Genomic DNA, 22,107 nt, shown 5'->3' on the forward strand with positions numbered 1-22,107 from the left:
AATAAAAAATAAAATAAAATAAAATAAAGAGATGGAAAGTGATTTTGGAAAAATAAATAAATAAAACAAGCTTCGTGACAAAGGAGAGCACGGGGCCGTGGGACACAGCGGGGAGAGAGGTTGGTGCGTGTGTACAGAACGGATGCTATGATAGCTCGTGTTCGCCCGTGAATGGGAACCACCCAACAGAGGGAGCAAGCTGTAGGGGACAGAGGGTGCAGTGAGGGGGGTGAGGTCTGAAGGGGTGGACGTTGATAGCAGGAGGGACACTTCCTGCTAAAAGAGGAAGGAAGAGGTGAAGGGACCACAGGAGGGTTTGAAAAGTCTGGGGGGCAGGAAGCTTGAGGGAGTTCACATCTCCTACTCTCACTGGCGGGTCACGAAAGGTCCGTGGCTGAGCCAAGGGGAGGAAATATGGGGGTGTGAGGAAAGAAGGTTCACCATGGATCTTTCTGGAAGTGGGATCACATGCGTTCGGGGGAAGCGAAATAGAAATACCCAGCAGTGTATGTGGTCACACACTTGAAGTAAAATCAGTGATTTTCTCCGGCAATGTCTCAGCCGCTGAGCGCCAGTGTGTAGAGGGTAGACAGGGGGGCTGGACTGGGGAGGGGTTTTGGAGGGAAGGAGGGGCAAGGGAGTCCGGAGCGTTGGCACCGGAGGAGCACAGAATCCAGGCTAGATGAGCTGGTGGACACAGGGACAAAGGTGAGTCTCAGGATGGGGGGTCCTAACGAGGACAAAGTTCTGGAAGAGCAGAGGGTTTGGGGCACGTGAGCTGGCAGGGCTGGGAAAGGGTGGTTCCAAAGCTGAACTTGAGATCTCAGAGACGTGCAGCTTCTGGGTGTGAAGCGGTTTGCTGGGAGACCATAGGAAGAAGTACGTGGAGAAAAGCGTGCACTTCCCCCTCCCACCGCCAGCAGGGGACAACTCCTTTTCCCCAGCAAATGCCATGCTGCCTCACCCCTGCTCCTTCCACCGTTTAATCTCTGGCTGGAATCTTTACCCTCTGATCACCCCTGCTGAATTATCTTCCCCTTGTCTGCCCTCTGTGGGTGCATCACTCCGGGGCTCTTATCTTCCAGTGCAGAGTCCTGTCTTACCTCTCCCACAACATCAGAATTCGCTTGAGGATGGACCCTGTCTTGCTCAACTCTGGACCCTCTATACCTCTTAGCATAGACCTCTGGCTGATGCCCAATAAGGGTGATGATGGATGAATGAGTGAATGAATGAATGAATGAAGAGTCCCCTGAATGAAGAGCTGACCTTGGGATGTAGGGATGATGGGCCACCAAGCACCCCTCCCCAGCTATTCCAGAATTGCCCTGCCCAAGGCTCATCCCAGTACCCACCTCAGTCTCTGTCTTGGAGTACTCCTTGACTCTCTCCACGGCCACAATATTAGACTCCAAGTCTGACATCATTCGGATCATCCAAGTCAGAGTCAATGTTATCTGGCCAAAGGGACCGGGTCATGGATACAGTGATCTCCCCTCCCCCCAACAGCTATGGGAGGAGTTCCGACTCCCTGATTATGCCTCTACACCCCAGGTGGGCCTGGGCAAGCCCATAGGTATGCCACCTGGGGCTCAATCACAATTGTATCTCAGGCAGTGACCTTGCAGACTTAACCAAGGACCACCTGGCCCAGTGTTTCTCAAACTTTAATATGTACAAGAAAGATTTCCCGGAGAATCTTGTTAAAACGTGGCTTACGATTCAGTAGGTCTGTGGTGGGACTTGAGATGCTGCATTTTTTTAAAAAAATCTTATTTTGAGAGAGAGAGAATCCCAAGAAGGCTCTGTGCTATCAGTGCAGAGCCCGATATGGGGCTCAGTCTCCTAGTTCACGAGATCACGACCTGAGCCGAAACCAAGAGTCAGACGCTTAACCCACTGCGCCACCCAGGCGTCCCGAGATTCTGCATATTTAGCAAGTTCCCAGGTGATGTTGATGCCACTGGTCCCTGGACCACTCTGTGTACCAAGGAGTCCTGATAGACATACAGAATCCTGAGCCCCATCTTGGACCTGCTGTATCTGAATCCAGATTCATAACACAGGGCAGTTTGAGAAGGACTCATTTATCCAGATCGTCCTTTGTTTACTAAAGCATTCCAGGCTTGAGCCCTCTGAGGCATTGAAAATGTGATCGAAGTCACAAGAATGCCACTTGCAGCTATTTAAGATTTTATTTTTAAGTAATCTCTATACCCACCGTGGGGCTTGAACACACGACCCTGAGATCAAGAGTCGCACGTTGCACCGACTGAGCCAGCCGGGTACCCCACCATTTGTAGTTACTTAAGCCTTTGATAATACAGACTGATGTCAGGTGCCCAGCCTGCCCTCCCGTCCCGGCTCCCGCCCCCTTCTCTGTGTACTTTCTCTGCAAACCTGTGAAATGAAGTACATTCCAGCCCTCCACTTCCCCGCCCCAGGACAGCTGTCAGGGTTGACCTTCTAAATCTCATGCATAGTCAGGACAAACTCTGTCCTTCGGGGCCAAGCGCCAAGACAATTTCTCCAAAGCCAACACCTGAAGTAGAGAACTGGGTTCTTCCGGGTTCTTACCACATTTTGTTCCTTCCTCCACAAAGACCTGTTCACCCTGCATTACAATCCCCCGTTGCTGCGAGGGTCTCTCGGTGCCTGACTGTGAGCTCATAGTCCTGATGAGCAGAACCTGGGGCTGGTGCTCATATCGGGCAGAGCAAAAGCTCTGGGGATGCTTCTGACACCTGTGTTGTCTCTGCTCCAGTTGTGGCCCCCGCCCTGGGGCCCCAGACCCCCCCGTACCTGTAGGGCATAGGACACAGAAAGGCCCACCAGCCCCGGACTCAGGCTGTTTCTGCCAATCACAGCAAAGAGTGCAGCAAAGAGCACAACACAGTTCCCCACGAATTCCACCTGGACCCCCAGCCACCTGCGGGAACAGGACAAGGAGGAAGTGGGGCAGGTGCAGGAAGGGGGCAGTTTCCTGTGTAGGGGGAGGAGAGCCGGAACCCGGAGCTCCAGGGCCTGCCCGCAGAGACCCTGGCGGGAGCTCCTGGAGAAGCAGGGGGTGGGGAGGGAGGAGGCTTATGACCTGTTGGAGGCAATGTAGGGGTAGGAGCTCCTCAGGTTGATGTCCACCTTAGCATCACTGATGGCGTTGAAGTCCTGGCTGCGGCCGTAGGCCCGAATGACGCTGGAGCCAGTCACTGTCTCTGAAAAGTGGGAGTAAATGGGCGAGCGGCTGACGGATTCCAGCCTCTTCAGTTGCCGCGACGTAGCCACATAGAAACGCTGGCAGAGGATGGAGAAAGAGCTTGGGGTCAGCACCGTGCGCAGGACCCCTAACTCAGTCCTGCATGCCCTCTGAACCCATCTGGGCCTTCTTCCAGCCAGCCCCACTACCCATAAGACTTTGCTTCCTTTCCCTACCTGATGTGGCTCCATGAACTCATTCCACCCTTTCCCCCTGGTCAGCTCTGCTCAATCTTCCGGGCCACTTCCTCCACGAAGCCCTTCCTGATTCCCTCTCAGCTCCCAACCCCCTACCCCCCTGGTAGGGGCCTGGATTGCAGTACTGACCTTGCTTGGTCTCCTAAATCAGTGACTATGCCTGTCTCCATTGAGGGGTCCCAGCAAGGGGCTCACATAGTCAGAATATCACAAAATTTGCAAAAATAAGATAATTTTGTATTCTTTTCCTTAAAGAGCTTTTTCCACACCCCAAGTCCAGTTTTTTAAAACTTCAGCCCCACACAAACACTCTTCTGCCTCCAGCTTCCTTCCTCTACCCTGTGTGGGCCCCAAGACGGCCAGGGCCTTACAGGATGGGTGTCTGAGAGTCTCGTGTCCCTGCACAGAACACAGCCCAGATCAGGGTCTCCCCATAAGGGCCTGGGCTTCCAGCCACCTGTGGGTTACCTTCATCAACTGATTAAGCTCAAGGCAGGACAGGGGCTCAGAAACGCAAATGACTTCTACAATGAGCTGTAGCTGAATGTTACCAGTCATCTATGTTAAAAACATATATGCACATGTATGTTTAGATATGCATCAAAGAAGGGAAAGATAATGTGTCTCCCATGGTTAACAATTTTTGTTTAAAAATAGGCAGCAGAGGGGCACCTGGTTGGCTCAGCCTGTTAAGCATCCTACTCTTGATTTCAGCTCAGGTCCTGATACCACGGTTCCTCAGTTCCGGCTCTGAATCGGGCTCGACGCTGACAGTGAGGAGCCTGTTTGGGATTCTCTCTCTCTCTCTCTCTCTCTCTCTGCCCCTCACCTGCTAACTCTCTCTGTCTCAAAATGTAAGAAGAAAAAATAGGCAGCAGGAAGGAGTTTCAGGGTCAGTCACAATTTACAAGGATTTCATTTTACCCTAACAACAACCTTAAGAGGTGAGTTTTATGACTCTCTTTTACAGGTGAGGAAAAGGAATTTCAAAGAAGTAAAGTAACCCACCACGGTCCCTAACCAAAACCAGCTGTAAGTTCCCTGGGTCCCAGCCCCGCCCACTCTAGCGCCAGGCCCACACCGTCGCCCCGCCCCCGGAGGGCCACGCCCACGCAGAGGCACGCCCCCTCTCCGGCGGCGGACCTGCACCAAGATGTAGAAGACAGCCAGAGGCAGGGTGACCACAGCGAAGAGCGGCGTGCTAACCACTACGACCACGAGGGCGGAGATGGAGTTGTAGAAGGAGGTCAGCAGCAGGAGGATGGTGGGGGCCAGAACCTCATCGATGACGTAGATGTCCTTGGAGAAGCGGTTGAGGATACGGCCGGAGGGCGTCGTATCGAAGAAGGACTGTGGCGAGCGCATCTTGTTGCGCAGCAGCGCCTGGTGAAGCGCGCGTGCAGCCTGGACACTCCCCACCGTCAGCGTCATGGCTGACACCATCACCAGGAGCCCTGTTGGTAGAGGCGGAGGGGTGCTCGTTCACCGACCGGGTGGCGGCATGCAGGGGCAGGTTGGGAGGTAGGGGGTGGCCACGGTGGCTAGGAGGCTCAGAGACAGAGCGCTGCTGGGATGAGCCAGAGACGCCCAGAGGCGGGTGGACTGTTAGGGTGGATTAGGGAGGCACTGGGGCCAGGCAATGGCTGTGATGGTGGAGGGAGACACGGAGGCAAGGCTGTCGTTTGAGGAACCCAGCAGCCCAGATGTGAGGAAAATACCTTCTAGCTATCTCTGCATGCTCACCTTGCAGAATTCCCAGGGCGGCATAGACACCCAGCCTCGTGGAAGTGTTATTCTGGCGGCTACCCGCTGCTGCCTCATTGGTCCAGGCACTGAGCCACACGTTGGCCCCAATGGCAGCCGCACTCTGACCCGGGTACAGAAGACAGGTGGCCACTATGGTATAGAGCCCCATGGCCTTGGCATAATCCCAGAACACGCTCAGCTTCACCTGCATCCCGTGGCGGTCAAGGACAGAGGACTCCCGTGAGCCCCGGCACTGCTGGGGGCCTGCCCACCCTCTCCAGCCTTCCTTGTCCACCCTACTCACAGTGCCTGTCGCCGTCTTCTCCTCCTGGATCAGTGCCCCACTCGCCTTCACCTCTGCTGCCTTTACTACCTTCTCCGTTGAACCTAGGCGTCTCCGGAGCACAGCCCGGCCCTGGCCCTCGCCCTCTGAGGACATGACACTCAGCTGTCTGTGAAGGCAGCCGGTCAGGCCCAGAGAGGTGGTCTCCAACAAACCCACAGGCAGAGCCCCAGGGGGGTCAGGCTGTAGCCGGAGGCCCGGGTGGGGGCGTCAGGGAGAGAGCGCCCACACGTGCCCCACCCAGCCGGGTAGAGAGAGGGCGCCGGAGAGATCTCAGGAGCTCACCTCAGAAACTGCTTCTGGACCTCATACATGACTGGCTCGTTATCCGTCAGGTCTGTGTGATTGCTCAGCGTGTCCTCGATCAGCAGCACCTCCTCATCGCCCATGTCCTCCAAGACTGCAGCAGTGGGTGGAGAAAGGAGAAGCGGTTGGCTAGCTTGCCCTGCAAGCCGCTAGTGTTCCCCGATCTCCAAGCCCCGGCAAGAGGCCCGGATGGACAAGCACGAGAGGCATGGAAGGGCAGCCGAGAACAAGAACAAAAAGAAATGATCAGTTTCGTGCTAGGGGGTGGGGGAGAAGCCAGAAGGAAAAACTTAGGTGGGACAAGGAGAAAAACTTCCCTTCCGGGACTATGGAGAAGGGGCCTCAGATATCAGGGTCAGGAGTCTGGGCTCTGGAGGCAGACTGGCTGAGCTCCAATGTCACTTCCTCACTGCATGACTTCAGGCAGGCATGTCGAATGGGGATAATAATAGTACCCACTTCATCGTGTCATTGTCATTGTGAGGATTAAAGGGAAGAATGTGTGTCAAGTGCTTAGCAAGGGGCCCAGCACTTAGTAAATGTTCAAGTCATGTTAGCTGTCCAGCCAGCAGTAGGCAAGAAAACTCAGGAGAGGGTCTGTAAGCCAGCCCAGAGGTGGGGGCTGGGGACCCAGGACGGACAACAAAGCGGGGGTCTTCTGGGCCCAGAGACTTCAAAACGCTCCATGAGGACAAGGACTTTTCCATTTGTTTGCTGCCATCCCTCAGTGCCGAGAGTAGTGCTAGGATGTCGTAATGTCTCAGTCAACCTTTGCTGGTAACTAACTGACTTTTCCAAGCACTTGCAGATTTATCGGATGACTTCTCTGTGAAATAGCCTTGACGTTGAGGCAGGGCCTGGGCCCTCATGCGCTTTGGACCCAAGGGAAAAGTGGGGCTCTGAGGCCTGAGCTGCTGATAAGGTCACACGGGGAAGAGGAGGGGGGAGGCACTTGGCTACATCCAGTTCCGTTTCCCTCTTGGTGATGTCTGACTGTCACGCAGATGGTCCGAGTTCCTCGGGACCTCCCTTGTGCGACACTGAGCCCAGCAACAGACACCCCAAAGCAGGGGAGATGCTGGGGGCGGGCACAGGAATGTGGAGGGTCAGGGAGGGTTACCGGTCCTGCTGCCCTCCTTCAGGTTCTCCTCATCCTCATCAGGTGCGTAGTTGCAGAGGAAGTTGGCAAAGGAGCTGCTGCGCTGCAGCAGGGCTGGGTAGGAACCCGCCTCAGACACCTGCCCGTCAGCCAGCACTATGATGAAGTCCATCTGGGGCAGGAAGCTGATGCTGTGTGTCACCAGCACCCGTGTCTGCAGAGAAGACAGCAGGCTATCATTGCCCCCGTCCTCAGCACACACACCCCTGGCATAGGCATGGGGTGAAAGTCATCTCACGCCCCTAGCACAGACACAGGAGTGAAAGTCACTCACCACAGAGTGAGTGTGAGGGCCCATATGCCAGGGAGCATGGACAGGCACATCAGTGACTTACCCCAGGCTCACTGCAGCCGGCTCGGTGCCTCTGGGGTGTGCCCCTCGCCCTGGGTTTCCCCTGCCACCCAACAGACATTCCTGCTTCTCAGGCTTCCCATATCTCCGGGTCTCCTCTGAACCCCTTGGCCTCCCACCCTAGATCTCTCCATAACCCCCCCCCCCAACCTCCTGGAGGCCTCACCTTGCCTGCCAGCACACCTTCAGGCCCTATGACTTGGTCAAAGATATGCTTGGCCACATGGGAATCCACAGCTGACAGTGGGTCATCCAACAAAAAAAGGTCAGCTTCACTGTAAACAGCTCGGGCCAGACTCACCCGCTGTCGCTGGCCCCCAGACAGGTTAATGCCCTGGATGGAGGAGAGAGGCGGGGGGTGTGTACTGGGTAGAAGGGAGTCAGACAGACAAAGGCCCTGTCCCCGTCATTCAACGAAGCAGACCTCTCAATTCTCATTTGATATGCCTCTTGTCCCTGTGAAGCTCTGAGGCCACAGAAGAAGAGGTGGTGGCTCTCAAGAGTCCAGCCAGGGCAGGTGAGGACATCTGCTCCCTTTGCTTCACTACCTTGCCCAGCTGCCTGTATACTCTGAAAGGCTGGAAATCCCCCACGAGGTCCTTAATAGACCTTTTAATCTGCCATTGTCCATATACTTTGCAGATGACTTTCATAACAGGGATCTCATTCGATCCTCATGTCAGCCATTTCAGCCCCATTTTTCAGGTGAAGAAATTTGAGCCCAAGATGTTGATGACTTTGTCCAAGGTGCTGAACTCTCAAGAGCAGAAGCCAAAATGGAAACCCAGTACCGCCCCCCAAATTCGTTAACCCTAAGATTGTTCAGGAGCCAGAGGAGAGAGAAGATTTCTCCTTAAGCCCATGATGTGGAAACTGACGCACACAGCAGCAGGGCTGGGCCCCAAAAGCAGACCCCAGAGGTGTGTCCTGCCTTCTCACCTCCAGCTTCCCTCATTCCCTCTAGAACAGGCCCCAGCTTTTTCAGGTACCCTGAGAAATGGACCCAGAGTGGGGCGAGAAGTAGCAAATGTGGGATGGGAGCTAAAGATGCAGAAGCAGGGGGTGGGCACACAGCTGTAGTGACTGAGGCACATGAGCACGTCTGCATTCAACGAACCAGTCTTTTTTGAGTGCCTATTGAGTGCTGGGCACTAAATTAGGTTGGTGTGTGTGCAAGGTTAGCGTAGCTCCAGGAGAGATGGGAAGGAGGGGTTGCATCATAGATGGGGAGGTCTTCTTTGGGTTCCTATAACCTCAGACTCCCATCCCCACTGGCAGGCTCAAGTCCTCATTGCTTCCCCCAGACGACTATGAACGCCTTCTCACTGGTTCCTGTGACTTTGGGCCCCTTCACACTGCAGTCAGGGCAGCTTTACAAAATTCGGGTCATGTCCCTACTTAAACCCTCCATGGACAAGTTGAACATCAAGATAAGTGATGATAGTAGTGGATTATAATCCATTGAATCAAATAAGAATCCTTGAGCTCATATTGACATAAAGAGATTAATAAGTAAAAAAGGGGGAGGAGGGGAAAGCTCTTTTTAATTTTTTTTATATTTGAGAGAGAGATAGAGACAGAGCACAGGCAGGGAGGAACGGAGAGAGGGAGACATAGAATCTGAAGCAGGCTTCAGTCTCTGAGCTGTCAGCACAGAGCCCGACGCAGGGCTTGAACTCAAAAGCAGTGAGATCATGACCTGAGCCGAAGTTGGACATCCAACCGACTGAGCCACTCAGGCACCCCGGGAAGAAGCAAAGCTCTTTTTTAGAATAGAATGCCAGCTAATAACTGTAGAAGGAATGGGGCTGGGAAATCACCATTTTGCAAACACGATAATAATAAACACTGACTCAGGCAAGAATCCTCAATGAAAGTTGTAAACGAAATCACCAATGAAAGACACCACCTCAATCAAGTGATCAAAGTTAGCCTTGTCAATAATAAGGCATGAGCTGACACGTGCCTCCTGCTATGATGCACCAGTAAGGACATAATATTACTTCTTTGATACTTTCCCCCAAAACATATAATCTAACGTAATTGTGTTCAAATTGAGAGACTTTCTACAAAATAGCTGGCCTGTACTCTTCAAAAGTGTCAAGGTCCTAAAAGACAAAGCCTGAGGAATTATCCATATTGACAGAGAATAAAGAAATGTGACAACCAGCTACAGTTCATGATTCTCACTGGATCCTCGCCCAGGAAAGAAAACAGCTAAAAAACACATTTACAGGGACAAATGAGGACATGCGAATACAGACAGTAAGTTAAATGGTAATAGTGTGTCAATGTTAAATTTCTTGATTTTGATAATTCACCTATAGTTATGTTAGAGAATGTGTGTTTTGAGGGAATCCACATGAAAATCGTTAGTGTAAATAAACCTCCTGAGCTGAAACTGTAAAACTCTTAGAAGAGAGCATAGGGGGAAAATTTCATCAGGTTTGGCGATGATTTTTTGGATGTGACACTAAAAGCACAGGCAGTAAAAGTAAAAAAGATATACTGGATCACATTAAAATGGAAAACTTTTGTGCATCAAAGGACACGATCAACAGAGTGAAAAGGCAACTTTCAGAAGAGGGGAAAATATCTGCAACTCATATATCTGATAAGGGATTAATATCCAGTATACATAAGGAACTCTCAGGGCATCTCGGTGGCTCAGTTGGTTAAGCATCCAACTTCAGTGCAGGTCATGATCTCACAGTTTGTGGGTTCAATCCCCGCATCAGGCTCTGTGCTGACAGCTCAGAGCCTGGAGCCTGCTTCAGATTCTGTGTCTCCCTCTCTTTCTCTGCCCTTCCTCCGCTCATGCTCTGTCTCTCTCTGTCTCAAAAATAAATAAAAAATGTTAAAANACACAGCTGTAGTGACTGAGGCACATGAGCACGTCTGCATTCAACGAACCAGTCTTTTTTGAGTGCCTATTGAGTGCTGGGCACTAAATTAGGTTGGTGTGTGTGCAAGGTTAGCGTAGCTCCAGGAGAGATGGGAAGGAGGGGTTGCATCATAGATGGGGAGGTCTTCTTTGGGTTCCTATAACCTCAGACTCCCATCCCCACTGGCAGGCTCAAGTCCTCATTGCTTCCCCCAGACGACTATGAACGCCTTCTCACTGGTTCCTGTGACTTTGGGCCCCTTCACACTGCAGTCAGGGCAGCTTTACAAAATTCGGGTCATGTCCCTACTTAAACCCTCCATGGACAAGTTGAACATCAAGATAAGTGATGATAGTAGTGGATTATAATCCATTGAATCAAATAAGAATCCTTGAGCTCATATTGACATAAAGAGATTAATAAGTAAAAAAGGGGGAGGAGGGGAAAGCTCTTTTTAATTTTTTTTATATTTGAGAGAGAGATAGAGACAGAGCACAGGCAGGGAGGAACGGAGAGAGGGAGACATAGAATCTGAAGCAGGCTTCAGTCTCTGAGCTGTCAGCACAGAGCCCGACGCAGGGCTTGAACTCAAAAGCAGTGAGATCATGACCTGAGCCGAAGTTGGACATCCAACCGACTGAGCCACTCAGGCACCCCGGGAAGAAGCAAAGCTCTTTTTTAGAATAGAATGCCAGCTAATAACTGTAGAAGGAATGGGGCTGGGAAATCACCATTTTGCAAACACGATAATAATAAACACTGACTCAGGCAAGAATCCTCAATGAAAGTTGTAAACGAAATCACCAATGAAAGACACCACCTCAATCAAGTGATCAAAGTTAGCCTTGTCAATAATAAGGCATGAGCTGACACGTGCCTCCTGCTATGATGCACCAGTAAGGACATAATATTACTTCTTTGATACTTTCCCCCAAAACATATAATCTAACGTAATTGTGTTCAAATTGAGAGACTTTCTACAAAATAGCTGGCCTGTACTCTTCAAAAGTGTCAAGGTCCTAAAAGACAAAGCCTGAGGAATTATCCATATTGACAGAGAATAAAGAAATGTGACAACCAGCTACAGTTCATGATTCTCACTGGATCCTCGCCCAGGAAAGAAAACAGCTAAAAAACACATTTACAGGGACAAATGAGGACATGCGAATACAGACAGTAAGTTAAATGGTAATAGTGTGTCAATGTTAAATTTCTTGATTTTGATAATTCACCTATAGTTATGTTAGAGAATGTGTGTTTTGAGGGAATCCACATGAAAATCGTTAGTGTAAATAAACCTCCTGAGCTGAAACTGTAAAACTCTTAGAAGAGAGCATAGGGGGAAAATTTCATCAGGTTTGGCGATGATTTTTTGGATGTGACACTAAAAGCACAGGCAGTAAAAGTAAAAAAGATATACTGGATCACATTAAAATGGAAAACTTTTGTGCATCAAAGGACACGATCAACAGAGTGAAAAGGCAACTTTCAGAAGAGGGGAAAATATCTGCAACTCATATATCTGATAAGGGATTAATATCCAGTATACATAAGGAACTCTCAGGGCATCTCGGTGGCTCAGTTGGTTAAGCATCCAACTTCAGTGCAGGTCATGATCTCACAGTTTGTGGGTTCAATCCCCGCATCAGGCTCTGTGCTGACAGCTCAGAGCCTGGAGCCTGCTTCAGATTCTGTGTCTCCCTCTCTTTCTCTGCCCTTCCTCCGCTCATGCTCTGTCTCTCTCTGTCTCAAAAATAAATAAAAAATGTTAAAAATTAAAAAAAAAAAAAAAGAAATCTCACACATCAACAACGGAAAACNATTCTGTCTCTCTCTCTGTCTCAAAAATAAATAAAAAAATTTAAAAATTAAAAAAAAAAAAAAGGAACTCTCACACATCAACAACGGAAAACCAAACAACTGGATTAAAAATGACCAAAGGACTTGGGGTGGGTGCCTAGGTGGCTCAGTCAGTTAAGTGTCTGATTTCAGCTCAGGTCATGATCTCATGTGGGTGAGTGGGTATGAGCCCTGCATTGGGACTGTGCTGACAGTTCAGAGCCTGGAGCCTGCTCTGAATTCTGTGTCTCCCTTTCTCTCTGCCCTTCCCCCCAAAAAATAAACATTAGAAAAAAAATTTTTGAATGAGCAAAGGACTTGAATAGACATTTCTCCAAAGAAAATACACAAATGGCAACAAACACAAGAAAAGGTGTTTAACATCACTAATCATGAGGGAAATGCAAGTCAAAACCACAAGGAAATATCACCTCACACCCATGAGAATGGCTGGTATTCAAAACCCAAACAGCCCCTTTCCCAAGAAAACAACAGCGCTGGCCAGGATGTGCGGAAGTTAAAATCCTCCTGCACTGTTAGTGGGAATATAAAATGGTGCCACCGCTATGCAAAGCGGCATGGCATTTACTCAAAAAATTTAAAAAAAAAATAGAATTACCTTGTGATTTAGCAATCCCACTTCTGGGTATACACTCAAGAAATATTTGCATACCCGTGTTCATAGCAGTAGTATTCACAATAGCTAACGGGTGGAAGCGATCCAGGTGTCCACGGACAGGTGAATGGATAAACAAAATGTGATCTACATACATAATAAAATATTAACTTGAAAAAGGAAAGAAGTTCTGACACATGTAACAACATGGATGAACCTTGAGGATATTACACGAGGTGAAATAAGCCAGTCACACACACACACACACACAAAGGCAGATTCTATATGATTCCATTTATATGATGTACCTGGAGTAGTCAACTTCCTACGGACAGGAAATAGAATGGAGGATGCCAGAGGCTGAGGGGAGGAGTGGGGTGCATGGGGAATTGGCCATACAGCAATGTGGATCGACTTACCACTGCTGACCTGTACAATTAAAAATGGTTAAGATGGTAAATTTTATGGTATGTAAATTTGGCAACAATGAAAAATAAATTAATTTAAAAATTTTTCACTGATGCCCCATGGTTTTAGGGTATAGACCCAAACCTTAACCAAGGTCTTTAAGGCTCTGCCTCGCCCCATACCCTCCCCACCTCTTTCTAACCTTCAGTTTCACCAAACTGCACCAGAATGCCAATCCAATCACCGTTCCTTGGCTCACACCTTGGAAGGCTTTCCATCACTCTTGATAAAAGCCCACCAGGCCTTACATGACCTGGCTGTCTGGACACCTCAGTGGCCTCGCCTACTCCTCCTCATGACCCTGCTCACTCCACTCCAGTGGCGCTGGCCTCCTTGTGAATCCTGACTGCCTCAATACATTCCTGCCTCAGGGACTTTGCACTTACTGCTCTCTCTGCCTCAAATGAGGACATGGGGCTCCATGTCCTCAGATATGGACCACTTCCTCACTTTGTTCTCAGCGAGGCTTTCCCAAGGCATCCTAACAACACAGCCCTGCACATATTCCTATATCCCTTTCATGTTTCATTCTTTCCCCTTAACATTTATCTAATACATATTTTATGTATTTATCTTGCTTATCATCTCTTTTCCTCACTAGAATATAAGCGCTATAAAGGCAGAAATTTTAGTCTGGTGTATTCATTGCTGTGTAAGATCGTCTAGCATATAGTAGGTATGTCATAAAATCTGATAATGAACGAATGGATGATGAGATCTTTTTCCCCAGCTGTTAAGATTGAGCTCAAAAGTGATGCCTTTCCTTAAGCAGCTCTGCCCACCCCCACTTCTCTCCTTGTCCCCTGCACAGGCTTCTGGCCTGGCCCCCAGGGCATTCTACACCCCCTACCTGTTCATAAGTCAGCCTACCCCAGTCATAGATCCATTTCCCCAGTGCCAAGCACAGAGCTGGGTTATTTACATGAATGTGGGAAGGAAGGAAGGAAGGAAGGAAGGAAGGAAGGAAGGAAGGAAGGAAGGGAGGGAGGGAGGGAGGGAGGGAGGAGGGATTGAACGCATTTATAGACGTGAGCCGAGCTAAGTCGGGCAGCTGTATGTGTGACTCCCCAGAGGAAGGGAGGGGACCCTGTACCTTCTCTCCAATCTCTGTCTGGTCCCCGCCAGGCAGCATCTCCAGGTCAGCTAACAAGGCACAGGCTTCCAGAGCCCGTTGGTACCGCTTGGGGTCCAGGGCTCGGCCAAACAGGATGTTTTCTTGAAGAGTGCAATTCTGGATCCATGCCTGCTGGGGCACGTAGGCCACAGAGCCCTGGCCGGAGGAGACGTTACCTCGGTCGGGGTCTACCCGGGGCCCGGCCGAGGGGCCCTTCCCGGGAGGTGTACCCTCTCTCACCTTCACACACACGGTGCCTTCCAGTTTCTCCATCTCTCCCAGCAGGGCAGACACCAAGGAGGACTTCCCACAGCCCACAGGCCCCACCACGGCCACCAGTGCCCCTTTCGGCACCTGGATGTCTAGGCTGAGGGCAAGGAGTCCAGAAACCCAGTCAGAGGTAGTCCCCAGCCTCTCACCTAGAGACCCAAGCCCTCCTCCCTTCCAGATACTACCCTGACAAGGTGAGGCTCTTCCTGCCTCAGTGGCAGGAGTGGAGGGAGTGGGGGGGGTGGGGGAACTAGGTTCTGCTACTGATCTGAACTTCGACTCACGGCAGGCAGCTGAGAAGGGGCAGGGGAGCTGGTACCTGTGCAGAGTGGGGGGCAGATCCTGGGCCCAGGTGAAGGTGCCATTGTGTACGGTGACAGCATAGCCTGGGAGGACCAAGGCGAACAAGGTCAAGGCCAAGGGGCCCAAGTGAGAAGGCAGGGAATCTTGGGGTGGGGCAGGGGCAGGGAGTCCCAGGAAAGGAAGAAAAGTTGGGGAGGCCCAGGGGAGGGGTGCGGTAGACTGCGCAGAGGGCCCAGAAGAGAGAGAAGGTAGGGCCAGTGGGAAAACAGGAAGAAGAAAGAGCCAAGAGACAAGCTTGGAACAGAAGATTTCCTGGAGCAGGGGGCTGGGGCAAGGGCAGCCCAGGGAGAGGGTGTCTGGACCTGGGGTGATGGTCTTTCTTTCCACACAGTGGGGGTCAAGTTCATCTTGGCTCAGGAAATGCTGGATCCGTTTTAGAGACACACTGGTCTGCAGGAGGGTGAGTCAGTCCCCGAAGCTCTCCCTTCCCCCAGACGCCCCCACTCATGCCTGGCCCCGACTTCCTGGGAGAGGCAGGTTCCCCTAAAGGCCCAGAAGGGGTGCCGGACACCCCACCCCCATCCCATGACTGAGTCTTCTCTGGCTCCCACTGCCAAGGATAGGATCAAGGTTGGTACAAGGAGGTTGTCTTCAGAATTCAAGTTTCCAGGGACCTCACCTCTCTTCCTCTGACTCCAAATATCCCCCAGCTCTAATGACCTCATGCCAAAGTGCCCACTTCCTCAATTCCAATCACTCTCCTGGATCATCCCCGGCCTGGACAGCCTGCCCTCCCTCCAGCAGAGCCTCCAGCCCTCCCTGGGGTTACCTGGATCAGGCCGCTGATTAGCTGAGGCAGCATGTTCAGGGGCATCTTTAAAATATTGAACAGGGACACGGACACAAAGGCTTTCTCGGCATCTAGCACGTTGTTCGGGTCCACAGACACATAGACCCCAAGGGTGGTCAGAGTCACCTGGGCAGGGATGGAGGGTGAGTGTCAGAATGGAATCCGTTGAGTCTGGAGGCCTGGGCTAGCCAGGTGGGAGGCGGGGGCTGGCCCCGGTGGTGGGGGCCGGGGGGGAGACCCTCACCAGGAAGGGGGTGCAGACCCAGGTGAAGGTGGATATGGCTTGGAGGTAGGCCGACCGGCGTAGTATTCGGAGCTCAGCCTCCCGGATGCCCTCTACCTTCTCCAAGAAAATGGGCTCCCAGGCATATAGTTTCAGCACCTTGATGCCACCCAGGATCTCACTCATCAGCTTGATGCGTGAGTCCTTGAACTTCATTTGCTCTACCTGTGGAAAGAGTGGCAGTGACACGCCCCACTCTCCTCCCCAGCCCTCCCCCCACAGGGGCTCCTACCTTCCGTGCACTGGCACGGCCGCCACCCCTCCATCATCCTTCCGCATGGTCTGTGCTGCCCCTCAGCCCAGCTGCCCCCCCCCTCCGCCAAAAAGTCCAGCTCCAACCTCAATGCCTCCAACGCCGACCCTCCCAGGCAGCATCCTCTGCCCCCTTTCCGGGGTTTCCAAGCCATGTTGTTCTTTTCGTTTGTTCCCATGGAGACCCCTGGGCATGCGGGACTCCACAATCAGACTGGAGGCCTCCCGAGGGTGCAGACCACTTCTCTTCGTTTCCCCAGATCCTAACTCGGGGCACAGCACCCCGACTGGACTGATTCATGCAACCCGATTTGTTGAATGCCTACTATGTGCCAGGCCACGTGTTAGACATGCAGCAGGTAAGGATGAACAACTCAAGCTAGATAGACCCCAGCCATCACGAAGCTGACAGTCTGCTGGGGGAGGCAGACAGGAAGCAAACGTTACCTGTGTAAACACTTAATAAATCAGTGTGCGTATTCCAAAGGGAAACAACAGGACTCTGTGGGAGAGTAATGGAGTGGGGGCTGGGAAATCAGAGTTTATGCTGGGGAAGAAAGGGGAGGAGTGAGCAAGCAAGGAAGGGATGAAATGTGTTCCAGGGAACAGCATGTGTGGTGGCCCAGAGGTATGCATAGCTTGGTGCTTTGGGGAAAAGAAAGAAGGCCAGAGTGGCTGTCACTTGGGCATACCCTGGGGGGGTGAGGGCTTGCAGGTGGGCAGGGGCCTAGTGGGTGGTCACGGGGAGTTTGTCATTTATTCTACACACAGTGGAATACCACTGATGTTTGGAGTATTCCACCACTGAAGACCTCATTAAACATTTGAAAATGAAGGATTGGAAGACTGGCTATTTACACTGAGCACAGTGTGGTGGGAGAAGGCTCTCATTAGACCAGAAGACGCAGGTTTGAGTCCCGGCTCGCCCTGATTCTGGGCTGCTCTCATCTCTCTGGGCTTTGACCTCTCAGCAGCTAAATGAGAACGTTGCTAGAACCCTCTCCGGGCTGTTAGGAGGTTGGGGTGAGCTAAGGTTCGTGGAAGTGGCTTATAGCCATCCTTACTCGGCCAGCAAGGTGACTGAGGGGCTCCAGGTTAGTGAATGCCCTCCTCCAGGCACCACACCAGGTGCTCCAGGTAGGAGCGGCACCCCCGTGATAGCACCTACCTGTAAAGCACGCATCTTCACGGCCACAGCTCCGTTGAGCGGGATCAACAAGACCATGAAAGCCACCCCAGCCAAGATGGAAGGACCCAGGTTCTGAGGAGGGCACAGGCGGGTCGATAAGACAGATAACTAAAGTATGTGCACAGACCCCAACAGACGGACAGAGGCCTATCGATCAGAAATGTGGAGCTGGGCAGGAAGCAAAAGCTGGCAGTCAGCCAAACGGATAGTGAAAAACAAACACAGAAAAAGCCCAAATGATGAAAACATGTGCAGAAGCTACGAGCCATCAGATGATGCCAACAGCAAACACAGAAGTGAGTCCGTACACCCAGGAAGGCAAATACAGACCGACAACGACAGCCAGACTCACACCCACCCTGCCTCCGAGTCCCCCTCTCCTCCCCTGGTATCTGCGAAAAGGTTAATCGCACAGGCTGGAAAGACTCGGTTGCAGACACCAGCATCCTTGGAGTCCTATCCCGGACCCAAATATCTAGGGAAGCCCTTGCGTCCATTAGGCAGCCCTCTGCTGACCCGGCTTTGCCCTCTCTTGCCCTTTCTCAGCAAGGTCAATGTCGGAGGAAGGGGGCAGAAGCCAGAGCTCAGGAGTCACCTGCCACAGGAAGTAGATTGCCAGGACGATCTGCAGGGGTGCTGACCACAGCAGGTTGAGGAAGGGAGCAAGATCTACGAAGCGCTGAGCATCCACAGACATGAGGTTGACGATCTCTCCCACGGTGGACTCACGCTTGGCTGCACTGGTGATGACCAGAGCCTGCCGGGAGACAGCAGGGTGACGAACTGGGTCTGTGAGCCTCTCCAAAGCTCCCCCAGGCTGGCCCCCCAGCACCCCATTCCAGCCGACCTTCCTATAGATGACACCTATGATCGCCGTGCGAAACCTCAACGCCATCCCAAACACACAGTGGAAATACTGGTGTAGGAGCAGCGTCTGCATCATGGAGCACGTGAACATCAGCCCGGCCACCAGGAAACCCCACCAGGTGGGGGCCGAGGGGTTGGAAATAAACCTGATCAGGAGGCTGCAAGGAGAGAAGAGAGGCATGAGGGTGGGATGGGTCCCCCAGGCCGCTCTCCCCGCCCACCCTCAGCCTCCACTCTCCCAGGCAGGGGCTGCTGGCTCTCCAACCCCCACCCAGACTACCCCCACCCCCAGGCTCAGCCCTGTGCTGCCTCAAGGCCATGACCCTCCATCTTCCGTCCCTTCTGCCCTCACCTCTATCCCACCTGTTGTGTCCCTGATGCTCACCCTTTCTATCACTCTCTCCCTGCGAGCCAACCTGCCTGCCGTTCTTGCCTCTTGGACGGCATGGCACGAAGAAATGCCACATGTCCATAGCTTAGGCTTTCCTGCATCTTCTCCTTGGCTCCTGAAGGCTCCAGAGCCTACCACACGATCCCACAGACTCTCTGGCTCAAATCCACCCTTTCCAACATCAGAGGCCCTCAGCGCCGCAGGTGACTATCTCCAGGGCCCTAATCCACCTCTTTTCTGCAGCTCTGCACCTCTTTTCTCTAACCTTCTCACTACCCCCACTCCCCACCCCGCTCAACAGCCACCCGCTCATGCCTCACCACTTCACCACCCATTGAGAACTCCCTGCCAGCCACAGACTTCCCTCCAAACACTTGCTCTCTTCTTTCCCTTCCGGCTCTCCAAGCCTGATGCCGTCCCTCCGAGCCCTGACTCCCATCCACCTGCTCAGGAACACGCTCCTCCATTTCCGCCCTTTCTCCTGATCGTCAGCATCTTCCTCTCTGCCAGCGGCTCTGTACCTTCACCTACTGGCATGACTGAGTCTCTCTGCTGTTGGGATGAACCTCCCCTCGGCCCCATGGAGCCACCTCCAGAGCTGCAGACAGGCCTCTCCTGCTGTGTGTTGACTGTGCCTCCCCCAAAACCATGTTCAAGTCCTAACCTCTCATGCCTGTGAACGTGACCTTATTCAAACATAGGGTCATTGCAGCTGTAATCAAGTTCAAATGAGGTCATGCTGGAGTAGGGTGGGCTCTTATCCAGTGGCTCGTGTCTTTATAAGGAGAAGGGGATTTGCGCACAGAGACACACGGATGTGAGTGTGCACAGGCACGTGTACACACACACACACACACACACACACACACACACGCTGGGGAGAATGCTGGAGACAGACCTGGAGGAAATGTGTCTATAAGTGTATGGGCCCCAAGGATTGCCAGCAACCACGGGACACTGGAGGCACAGTACAGATTCTCATTCAGAACTTCTAGAAGGAGTCAGCCCTGCCAACATCTAGATTTCAGACTTCTGGCCTCCAGAACTGTGGAGACAATACGTTTCTGTTGTTTTAAGGCCCTCCCTCCCCTAGTTTGTGGCAATTTGTTACAGCAGCCATAGGAAATGAATGTTTTCTTTGTAGGAAGTTTCTAGACCTCCCTGGCCCCTGCTCTCCAAGGCAGACCCACTGCTCAAGGTCCTTCCTCTCTGTTTCAGCATCTATTCTCGGCACTCACTAACTGACTCCATGTTGTCTTCCTCAGCCTCTATTTCACTGACCAACTTGCTGCACTGCACGCCATGCTTTCTGTCAGAAGCATTCTCTGTGCTCTGTCCCACATCTGGTTCTTTCCCCAGCTTTCGCCCTACCAAGCCAGTCTTCTGTTCACCCCTTACCTGTCACAGTTCCCAAGGGCTCTGTCTGGGACCACCGCCATGAGCTCCCTGGGAGAGCCCAGCCACAGATACCAGACCCTGGGCCTCTACCTGATGTGGTCTCCAGCTAGCTGGGAATGTCCCCTTGGGGGCCTCCCAGTACCTTGACTCCAACGTAGCCGAGACTCAACTCACCACCTTGTCTGGTGCCCAGCACTACTCCCCCTCCCCGCCCCCCACTCCTGCTGCATTCATTACCTCCAAGAAAGATCCATCAGCCAGGTGGCCCATGACCCCTCCCGGACCCTGGCACATACCCAATTCCCCAGCAGCTCCCGAATCCTATCCCATTCCTGGCCTGGACTCTCCCCTGACCTGGTTGGCTCACCTCCATCCCACCACCTTGTCCCCTCCCCTCCTCCCTCCACTACTGACAGGGGGATCCTTCGGAAATGCAAACCAGATGCCCCTCCCTGGCTTCAAATCTTCCAAGGATTTCCTTAGCTCTCCCTCTCTCTCTCTCCCTCCCTCAGTCACCCTTTTCTCCAGAATTCAGAAATACCCGGAGTTCCTAAGTCATGTCGGTGAGGCCTCTGTGACTTTGCATGTACTGAACTTTCTCCTCCTTCCTCACCTAGTCAATAAACACGTGACTGCCCTTCCAAACTTGCTGGCCTCTTCCGGAAGCAAGCGCACCTCTCTTGCTCCTTCCTGGGCTGGCTCCCTCCCCCCTCCTGCGGATTTCCAGACACCTGAGTCCACTTCTGTCCACAACTCTAATGGATTCTGATGGATTCCCACACTGGTCTTCGACTGTGTCTTCTTGATCTTTCAGCCCTAAAGTCTAGCACCATTCTGGTGCACTGGGGGCTCAACAACTTGAATTTGAATGAGAATGCCCGGCTGCACGAATGGAGGGACAAGGTATTGCGGGGCTCAGCTCCTTCCTACCCCTCCAATTTGAGAGCTTTCCTGGGTCCAGGACACTCATGGGACAGACAACAGAGCCTATCAAGTGGCAAGAGCCCCGTGGCTGGAGTTCGGAGCCCTGGGCGCCAATCCATCTTTACCAGCTGTGTGCCCGCAGGCAATTTCACCTCTCTGAGTTTCTGCTTCCTAGTTTGCTTGTTTTGCTTTTAGTTTTTCTGCTTCTTCTCTTGTAAGATGGGAACGGGGTGGGGGCACTTTTCTGTATGATTGTTGAGGGGGATTTAAAGAGAGAATGTTTGTTAATTCATCCACCAGGGTGCCTGGCATAGGGCACGTACCCGATGAAGAGATGTTGAATGTGAATGAGGAAACTGAGGCACAGGGGTATTGCCACTCGCTAAAGGCCACACAGCAAATGGGGAGAGTCCTTTTGATCCTGATCCAGGATCCTTTCCCATGTCGTCTCTCTGAGCTCAGTCCTCAGGGACGCCAGCCAGCGGCCCCTCCCCCGGGAGGGTGGCAGCAAGAGTGGGTGTGGACAGACCTGAGCAGCTGTGGATTGACGAAGGAGAGCAGGTCCTGGATCAGCTTGAAGCAGATGCTCACGAAGATACTGGAACCATAGGTGGCCAGCACGGCCCACAGGAAGGATGGCTCCCGGGGCCTGGGCCGGCCCCCCAGCAGCCCCACATCCTCACTGGACACTCTCTTCCCAGACGCCACTGCGGCCTTGTGTCTGATCCAGGGAGGAAGGGGTGGTGGATAGAAATGGGCACGTGTGTCCCATGAGACAAGCACCAGTGGGGTCTGATAAGGAGCGGGTATGGCACCTGCTTGCTTGGCTCTTAGGACTGGGAGAGGGATAGACAATGTGACCTTGCAGATGAGAACTCCCCAAGGGACTCTGTCTTCAGGTGTGTGAGTCTATGTCATGGGCCGCAGTAACCACTACCCCAAGGACTAGAACCCAAGCAATTTCCAGCCCTCTCCCTGCCCCCAAAATCATGGTTCCCGGGAGGATGCTGACAGGGAAGGGAGACATGGGCAGGGATGGTGGGTGATCTGGTCCCTGAACTGGGCAGGAAGGAGGTAAAGGTGGCATGGAGGAGAAGAGGGG

The 22,107-nt window shown here is 52.4% G+C and overlaps 1 protein-coding gene across 2 annotated transcripts in view; it reads right to left on the reverse strand.

The window, feature by feature from the left end:
- Positions 1 to 22,107, reverse strand: part of ABCC3 (ATP binding cassette subfamily C member 3) — a 47,894-nt gene that overhangs the window by 9,785 nt on the left and 16,002 nt on the right. The window contains exons 8-26 of one of the 2 annotated variants that reach the window (XM_077776797.1): positions 21,535 to 21,726; positions 18,273 to 18,450; positions 18,021 to 18,182; positions 17,401 to 17,497; positions 15,946 to 16,145; positions 15,681 to 15,827; positions 15,214 to 15,301; positions 14,868 to 14,934; positions 14,519 to 14,645; positions 14,258 to 14,434; positions 7,523 to 7,690; positions 6,966 to 7,158; positions 5,825 to 5,939; positions 5,501 to 5,648; positions 5,194 to 5,401; positions 4,594 to 4,904; positions 3,092 to 3,291; positions 2,803 to 2,929; positions 1,356 to 1,457 (exon numbers count right to left, since the gene is read on the reverse strand). In XM_077776797.1, the coding sequence (XP_077632923.1) occupies positions 1,356 to 1,457; positions 2,803 to 2,929; positions 3,092 to 3,291; positions 4,594 to 4,904; positions 5,194 to 5,401; positions 5,501 to 5,648; positions 5,825 to 5,939; positions 6,966 to 7,158; positions 7,523 to 7,690; positions 14,258 to 14,434; positions 14,519 to 14,645; positions 14,868 to 14,934; positions 15,214 to 15,301; positions 15,681 to 15,827; positions 15,946 to 16,145; positions 17,401 to 17,497; positions 18,021 to 18,182; positions 18,273 to 18,450; positions 21,535 to 21,726 (3,007 nt within the window). Of the gene's footprint in view, positions 1 to 1,355; positions 1,458 to 2,802; positions 2,930 to 3,091; positions 3,292 to 4,593; positions 4,905 to 5,193; positions 5,402 to 5,500; positions 5,649 to 5,824; positions 5,940 to 6,965; positions 7,159 to 7,522; positions 7,691 to 14,257; positions 14,435 to 14,518; positions 14,646 to 14,867; positions 14,935 to 15,213; positions 15,302 to 15,680; positions 15,828 to 15,945; positions 16,146 to 17,400; positions 17,498 to 18,020; positions 18,183 to 18,272; positions 18,451 to 21,534; positions 21,727 to 22,107 lie in introns of those variants that run through there. The other variant, XM_077776798.1, reaches the window with a different exon arrangement.

The sequence above is a fragment of the Crocuta crocuta genome, unplaced genomic scaffold, assembly GCF_008692635.1.
Source record: "Crocuta crocuta isolate KB4526 unplaced genomic scaffold, BGI_CrCroc_1.0 scaffold352, whole genome shotgun sequence".
Taxonomy (NCBI): Eukaryota; Metazoa; Chordata; class Mammalia; order Carnivora; family Hyaenidae; genus Crocuta; species Crocuta crocuta.